Below are 8,873 nucleotides of genomic sequence, written 5' to 3'. Positions count from 1 at the left end.
GTAATGACCCTCTGTACTTGTGCCTTTAGGCCAGGCATAGATTACTGGTCTTTTCTCTTTGACAGGCTTAGGACTGAGAATTCGATCACATTGTTTTCCCACGGCGGGGGTTCTTTATAGTCAGGGTGAAAGGAGTCCATGCCCTTGGCAAGCAGTGGTTCTTTGAGCTGAAAGCGTATCAACACTCTGGCTGTGTGTGAGAGCCAAGAATTGTCTGCAAACAGCTGATAGTCTTGCTGTAGGCGTCTGAGTACTCTCTGTCTTACGAATGAGTTTCGGGGTGCCTGCAAGACCTTGGGAAGGAACTTTGCTGCAAGTAATTCAGTTCCAGGGACGGTAAATCGGTCACCATGAGGTTTGACCTTCCTCCATCTGGGAGCACCCAGAATGATCTTGGCTGCTTCATTTTGTACTGTTTCCAGTTTTTCTTTTTGTTGTGCTGGAAGCAATGAGGGCGACAGAAGCGTAGCCAACAATAGGACGGACAGCATGCACATAGATCTTAGTATTTAGTGTTCCGCTCCTATGTGTCTCCCGGTCATTACTTTCATGACTGACAGCCTTTCCTTGGTTCGGTCAAGCAGGTATTGGATCTCCCTTTTGAAAGTGAGTGTGTTTTTGACATTGATTCTCAAGTGCCGAGGCAGGCGAGCAGGTTGCTTTCATAGTCTGACCAGTCCTTGTCGTAGATAGGACATTAAGTCGGGGAGACGGAAACAGTTTCAGTACAAGTATTAAGAAAGGAGTGAGGTTTATTAGTGAGGTCAGTCGAGGTAGATCGTGCACGAGCTTAGGACTAAAATGTCACTGGGACAAGGCGTGGGCGATTAGAACGACTGTGAAAGGAAATTATGCCTACTTGTTTTTTGGATACATTGTTGGAAGAGACGGGTATTACCGAAGTAACGGGCTATGCAGGGCATGACAAAGACTCGATCTCTCCTGGATAGGGGAAAGAGTACTCAAAACGTTTGCAGAGGTTGAAGCAGAAGGACGAGGGCGGGAGGAAGATGGGGTGGTGTGGAGTAAGGTAGTACGTGGGAAGGACGACAAGAATGAAGTGTAGTAATATGGGGGGAGATGAGACAATAAAGTGTGCAGTAGGAGATGAAGTGGAGAATAGTGGGAGAGGAAAGGGTGTATTCTGAAGGTTGAGTAAATGACCTGGGTGAATGATTCAGAATGGATAGATTCGACAGCAGACATTGAGAAGGGGGATATTAGTACCAGTGGTCGTAGCCATGGTCAAAGGAGGCAGGGGTCAGGAAACGAGAAATCAAATTTAGTTAGGCTTGTTGATGAAGGGACAAGCCTTAATGCCCAGAAGGATAAAAAAAATCTTCATGGCTGACCATGGTGAGCTTGAAATAAGTGGGGAAAAGAAAGTCTACCCCTAAGGGTCCCCAAAGGTGGTAAGGGAATACCATGCCTATCGCTCTCAGCTCTCGGAAGCCGTTTAGGACTGACAAAAAGCCAGCCTTTCATCCTTTCACACCTTAGAAAGTGGACAGAAGATGAAGAGAAGGAAAAGGAAAGGGGGAGAAGAGACCATGCAAATTTAGTTGAGGTGATGGCTGAGGTCCAAGGTAGGGGTGATCCCTGCGCTGGGCCTCGGTCTCCTTTTCTGAAGACCCCCCCAAGACAACATTGAGTCAAAAAAAAACTATCAAAAATGAAAAAAAACACATCTGTGATTCAATTTATTAAAGGTGATTTTGTGTTTGGTAACACATTTACAAATATTTAAAGACTTTTCTGACCTTCTGCTTAGGTTTTTAGTATATACACTGTAGGTTCTGCTGTCAATGACACAAAATAACACAACTACAAATCCTTAGGCTAGGAGATTTCAATACCTCTATGTACACTTTATTAATATAATGGTATATATAAAATCATAACCTTTCAGAGAAATAGCTTCCTGTTACAATCTGGTTAACTTGTACAAATTCACCCACTAATTTATGGTGCAAATGTCAGTATCCCAAAATGATGACACTTCATTCTATGTGTCCCAGCTGAGGTGATTTGTCCTTTCCCTCTCTTACTTCCAAAACAATATACATGAAAACATTTTAAAAAATACCCAAGGCATACATGTCAACAGAAACCCCCTTTCTATGCATAAAAACATGTCTATCCTCATATATCCCTCCCTACATGCATACAGTCACACAAAGGGAAATGCACATGAGTGTAAGAATATGAGTCTCATTCCATTTTTTTCAGCAAAGTGATTTACTGTGCAGAATGAAATTATGCAACATTTAGTATGTAATCAGCTGAAGACATTGTAAATGCAAATTTGCATATAAAATGCTTTAACAAAATAGTTTAACATTTAAAAGCTATGAATGGGCCTCTGCAGACATGTTTAAAGACTGTTGCGGGTCCCAGCAGTCAATAACTATTTCCTGAATAACATCTTTATTTTACTCTATTATTTATTCTTAAATGAACTAAACAGAAAGACAGGCATAGGTTTCAAGGTAAGAAAAAAAAGAAAAATATAATTAACAAATTTATGACTACCTAGCTTGAAAAACAAAACACACTGCATTAATGAACAATTAACATGTGGAAATCAGAAGCATGTTTTGTAAATAAGAGGAAAAAATTAATTACCTAAACTTAAAAATACTGAAAATGGAGTTAAAGATGAATAAGAACACCTAATCTCACTTACCACCTGCTGATATTCTTATTAAAGAAATGTTAATTTTCACCTTCTGTCTTCTTACTGAAATTTTATAACTGACTAAAAATAATCTATAAAACTTTCACTGGTGTGCACATATATTAAGGATTCCTTTTAATTCAAATTTAAAGATTTATGGTAACTGAATAATAAATACTGGAATATAATATAAATAAAAGGTCTTATCACAGTGTAAATGTTGCTGAGGTCGCGGTTATAGCATTATAAATGTGAGTATTATGTATTGGCACATATTGTGCAGTGATGATTTTAATAGCCTCATGGGCAGCACAGCCTCCAATATAAGCAGCAATGGAATGCACTTCTGCTGCACCATATCTACACATTTCGTGAATGAAGTCGTCTTTGATGATTGGCCCACAGCCCCAGTCTGCCAATAGCCTGTTTACGCAAACCTAAAAATACAAAAACTAAACATTAATAGAAGCTATGTCACAAGTTTATACTGCATTAAGAACTTTAAAAATCTTTCTAAATACAAAATGTTCATTAAGCATAGTACTGTAAATGCTCACTAACCCTAGTCTTTCTTCCTTATGTATATTTTTATCAAAATACTCTATAAAATGAATACATCAAAAGCTGAACTGACCTTCAGACGCACAATATCTGTTTCAACTTGATCTTGGAAGTACCCTGGATAAGCGCGGAATTCAGAGTGGAACTGGTCTACTGCACGAAGCATCACATACCAAACAAGTTCACTCTCTGGGTTTTCTAAATGAGCACCTGAAAAATTTCAAATTTTTTAAGTACCTAAAACCTTTCTTGGTTGAGTGGATAATGCAAAGATGAAATCTTGTATATCTATGCTTTTGACCAAATAAAGACGTGAGTCCCTAGTTTCATTTCAGAGTTTGCACTGTTTCAGCTGTTTGAGGGAAAAACTTGAAGTGCAGGAAACACACAATTACCCCTTTCTATTTGCTATTGGCAGTAACATAAACAATTGTTTAGGTAATGAATTTATAAATGACACTATAAGCCTCTTTTATTTGACGAGTTATATTTCTAAAAATGCATATAAAATTACTTACCAATATCCCCAAGATTGATACTGCCTTTGTACTCTTCAGCGATAGATTTTCCTTTGAGAACTCGCAGTGCATGGGCATTTTTACAGAATGCCTTAACATCACTCTCAGTTATCATGACTTTTCTTGGCCCTAGTTGCTGACTCAGCTCAAGCACTCTTCTTAAGACCCAATCCGCATCCTGTGCTGCCTGTTCACGATATCTGCCAAGTTCACAAATGAGAAGGCATTGGTATATAATGCATAATCTTAACAAAGAAATTACTTTTAAATAAATATATATTCTCCATGAAAGATTTGTACTGCAAAATCTACTTACAAATTCTGGATCTTGATATATTTTTCTGAGTCGGCTGTCATATCTGGAATGGTCCCCCTCACGGGCAAGGCTCCACGACCTTCCGAAGTGACAAATTCATGCAGTGCTTTTGCCATGATCCAAAAGGGCCGTGTGGAGGGAGTGAGGGTATTTGAGGCAGCCTCATTAAGGATAGATTCCACACCCGAAGGAATCCGTGTGGGCATCAATGATGTGTTTACTGCCTTCATCGCTTCTTCAAAATTCTCCTCCGCTTCCCCACTCTCCTTTTCTCTCATACCTTGGTTTCAAAAATTTGAAATGCATGAGTATGCATTACACATTACTTTTTCTTTGGCATATTTTTTTACATTACTCTAGTATTACATCCATATATATCGATAGAAAACAAAAGAAAATAAACATAAATAATAACCATCACATCATTACAAAAGTGACACATGCACACACATTCAACAAATGGATGGGAGATGTGTACCTGTCCATACCTTCTTTAACAAGCTGAATGAAATCTTTCTTCTCCCTATAATTTTTTGGTGGAGCTCCGTACCGCTGATTCCACTGCTGAAGCGTCTTGTAGAGTATAACAACATATGGAACATGAGAGTGCTCTTTGGAATCCATTGTCTCAAGGTCAAGGCTGTCCATGTACTTCTGAAGGGCGGGGAAAGGTCTGTCTAGACGTAGGTCAGGCATCTCATTGTCAGGGTGACTTTCAATAACTGTATGCTCTTCTATCTGAAATAGTTTAATGGGGAAAAATAAATGGAAACTGATTAAATGATAAAAAATAATATAAATAAATAATATAAAGAGTTATTGCTTCTTCCCACTCTCCTTCTCAGCTATTACTCTTTTACTCCTCTAATTCTGTCTAGATTTACTCATTGTTTTCATGTGTTTAAAAAAATGCAAAATACTCCTTATAAAAATTTGAATAACACATAATAAAAGATATTTATTATAAACTTTTGAGGTCTACTAAACCCCATGAAAATCATCAAAAAGAAAACAAAAATCCCTGCCACTTGGAATTTCTCCTACTCTCCCAAGTTAAAATGGCTTGTATAGATTATTGAGTCAATTTATCTTAAACAATTATATTCTGTTTCAAATTAGCAATATTTGAAATTCTGAATGATTCACAAGACTATAAAAAAGGGAAGGTAATTTTCATTTTCTTTTACATATTACAAATAAATGCCACTAATTTTTTATTTACAGAATTTTATTCAAAACCCATGCTCAACATAATATTAAAATGTCCTAATTTCATATCCTTGAAGCTTGTTTACGTACCAAGTATAATATCCAATGGTAGCCAAACGAAAGACTACCATTTTAGCTATTTCCCTTTGCAGTCACATTAATATGACTCCACAGTACTTACTTGAACTCTAATGTATCCAATCATGCCATAACTCCTCACCACCAACAGTGGAATATTGGCATCCCATAATACTTTTGAGAGGGACAAGAGCGTACTGTAAGGAAAAGAGAATATCGAGTTAATAACTTTTTAACCCCATGATGCTGCGTGGGCTGTATTCTGAGAATGCAATATTTGTTGCTGGTTACTTTAACCAGGTGCCTTCATGGACTGCTTATCCTACATAGCTTTTCTTCTTACCTTGTCCTTCATTTGTTTTATACTTTTCAGTTGTAACATGAGATTTGTATTACACAATGTTTAGCTGCATATATTAGCCATTGCAGTCACTATATATTTTCTCTTATGCAGTTATCATGCTTATCACTGATTTATGTAAAGAGAAAAAACAGAATTTTGATACATTTTCTGATTTCAATGATGAACAGTAATATGACATTGTATAAGCATATTGTATAAGTATTAATGTTGAAAAATAAATAAATAAATATATATAGTATATGAATAGGGCAGCAACACTGGCTAAGGCCAGTGACTGGTCTACTCTAGCAAACGCTGGGGATTTGCTAAGTTGGAAAGTGTGCGTAAGTGCTTAAAAGCAAACACAAAAAACAAAATCAAAATAAGAAACTAAAAACACAAACACCACTACACACTGTCACCACAGAGGTTGGAGATACAGTCATCCAAGAATTTCAGAATTGACAAGAAGATGAATGGAGGTGCATAGAGGCACTAAACAACTTCAATGCACATCTTAACAGACTGAAAGACAGCCAGGTGACATCTACGGCACCTGCCTGACCTAGATGTACTGAGATTGAAGGACTGGGTGTAGACCTAGAGCTGACACTGGAGGATACATAATTTGAGGAAAAGGGACCTAGTAATGGTGATGGTGACAGTAATAGTAATAGAAATAATAACAGAAATAGTAATAGAAATAGTAATAGTCGTAGAAATAGTAATGGAAACAGTAACAGAAATAGTAATAGAAATAGTAATAAAAATAGTAATGGAAACAAACAGAAATAGTAATGGAAACAGAAACAGAAATAGTAATGGAAATAGTAATAGAAATAGAAATAGTAATAGTAATGGAAAAAGTAACAGAAATAGTAATGGATATAGTGATAGAAATAGTGATAGAAATAGTAACACAAATAATAATGGAAACAGAAACAGAAATAGTAATAGAAATAGTGATAGAAATAGTAACAAAAATAGTAATAGAAATAAGAACAGAAACAGTAATAGAAACTAACAAAAATAGTAATAGAAATAGTAATAGAAATAGTAATATAAATAACAATATAAAGAATAAAAATAAAATAACAACAATATAACAAAATAGTAAAATTATGAAATAATAAAATAATAATAATTATTATTATTATTATTATTATAATTATAATAATAATGATGATGATGATGATAATCTCAAAATTGTATTGTAAGTCAAGCTTTGGTTTAGACAATACAGAAAATTCACATAACAAGTGTCTGCATACTGAACTAGTCTTTCAAAGATGGTCAAAATCTTATATTTAAACACTATTTTGCTATTAAAAGTTGTTTAAAATACATGTGGATGCTTTTCAAACAACTGAAATCACTGATTTTCCTACACAAAGCCACAAACACCCACTCATCACACATAGTGAACACATCATATCACCTACACTTTATTTAAGCAATGCATCAATATCAGATTAATATCTAAAAAACAGCAAAATCAAATAAAAAGCAATAAATTACCACATATTAAATACAAGAATAAAATCACATATACAAACCTTTCTGGTAGACATGTTGCAATGACACAAGTAAATGGACTGAAAAAATCAGGTTGATTATCGAGGATTTCATCAACAGCCTGGTCTACAAAGGTCCCTCGCACATCTGGGTTGAGTTCTAGCAGGAGATGCAAGGCAACTTCTCCACGAGGACGTCCTATACTTTCTCCATCCACAAAGAAGCTGAGGAAGGGAGAGTGGATAGAGAGAAATGAAATAGTGGTCTTTTATATCACCTATTCATAGAGAATAGTCATTTTCCATATCAAGATTGTCAAGAAAAAAAAAATATGGGCCTATACGGAAAAAAAAGGCAGAAATTAAAGGGGTAATCTACATGAATCATTTATACAATGAAAATATTCAACACATTAAAAGAAATCTCAAATTCTATGTCCATAAAACAGAGGAGAAGGAATTGCCATACTTGTTGCCAATGTCCTTTGGGGTGACTTTTGCATCATCTACAATGGTTATTGCTCCCACACCTGGCAGGACCAGAGACTTCAGTGTTTCTGTTCCTGTGGCACTGGCATTGATGAGACAGATATTCGCACACTCCAGCGAAGCTTGGCCATGGTCACCCCAAAGCCTGGGGATTGTGGTGTAAAGGGAGTCAGATATAAACTATCAGTACTATACAGAATGACCATTATTTCTGCTAAATATACCTTCTTATCAAAAAAGAAACATTATTCCTAACAACTATCTTGTTTATAGTCTATTATGACATCAGCACCTTAAAATTTTAAGGTAAAAAATTAAAAAATAAACTTCAACAAAATAAACCATCCTTATTTTTTTTTGTAAAACATAAGTAAAAAATCTTCATACTATAAAATTATTACACATATCTTTTGTCAAGAATATGAAACAAATTGTTAATTTAAGCATACACTGCATAAGAATTATAAGCTTGGCAAAAATACTAAAAATAAAATGTACCAGGGCAATATCATAAATATTCTACATCAAAAATAATAACTAGAAAAATTACCATCAACAGAAACCAACAGAGTCTTTTACAATGCACACCTTTGGAGTTCTGCCGTAATTCATTTTTTGTATAGGAAATTACATGTATGTTCCACCACATATAATATGACAATGATAAATGACAATGATCAATTTATCTTAAGCCATCCATTAATACTAGAAGCATTTGATTCAGCAATTTCCATATCTTATAACTATCTCAGTTTCTGGTAGTGCACAATGCTACCCACATGGCAATCAATACAATAGAAAAATCTAAGACTTTTTATTTAAGACACTTCCATCACAAAATAATACTAAAGAAGTTATTCAATACTGATAATGGTAATTCTTTACAAAGTCTATTACTCCAGTCAACAACTTTGGGAGCACTCCTGGGAATCCACAAGTATTACCATTTGAACCAAAAACCTTCCTAATCTACATAAATCTTTAATACTATCTATGTGAGCAGATACTGACTTACACATGCACTTATATTCAGAGACACTTGGAAACCCGAAATGGAAAGCAGGACCGGCCTCTCACAACCGTCAGCCAATCACCATCGGGATATTTCGATAGTGATTGGCTGATGAGCACGAGAAGCCAGTCCAGCTTTCTGTTTCAGGTGTCCCAA

The 8,873-nt window shown here is 35.6% G+C and overlaps 1 protein-coding gene across 1 annotated transcript in view; it reads right to left on the bottom strand.

The window, feature by feature from the left end:
- Window positions 1-1,687: 1,687 nt before the first annotated feature.
- Window positions 1,688-8,873, bottom strand: part of APP-BP1 (Nedd8-activating enzyme E1 regulatory subunit APP-BP1) — a 9,052-nt gene continuing 1,866 nt past the window's right edge. Inside the window, exons 2-9 of the mRNA XM_027356600.2 lie at window positions 7,686-7,850; window positions 7,259-7,441; window positions 5,463-5,556; window positions 4,561-4,810; window positions 4,073-4,352; window positions 3,757-3,956; window positions 3,312-3,448; window positions 1,688-3,114 (exon numbers count right to left, since the gene is read on the bottom strand). Coding sequence (XP_027212401.1) covers window positions 2,884-3,114; window positions 3,312-3,448; window positions 3,757-3,956; window positions 4,073-4,352; window positions 4,561-4,810; window positions 5,463-5,556; window positions 7,259-7,441; window positions 7,686-7,850 — 1,540 coding nt within the window. The 3' untranslated portion in view covers window positions 1,688-2,883. The remainder of the gene's footprint in view (window positions 3,115-3,311; window positions 3,449-3,756; window positions 3,957-4,072; window positions 4,353-4,560; window positions 4,811-5,462; window positions 5,557-7,258; window positions 7,442-7,685; window positions 7,851-8,873) is intronic.

The sequence above is a fragment of the Penaeus vannamei genome, unplaced genomic scaffold, assembly GCF_042767895.1.
Source record: "Penaeus vannamei isolate JL-2024 unplaced genomic scaffold, ASM4276789v1 unanchor29, whole genome shotgun sequence".
In the NCBI taxonomy this organism is placed as follows: Eukaryota; Metazoa; Arthropoda; class Malacostraca; order Decapoda; family Penaeidae; genus Penaeus; species Penaeus vannamei.
This window is presented reverse-complemented; position numbering and strand designations above follow the sequence as displayed.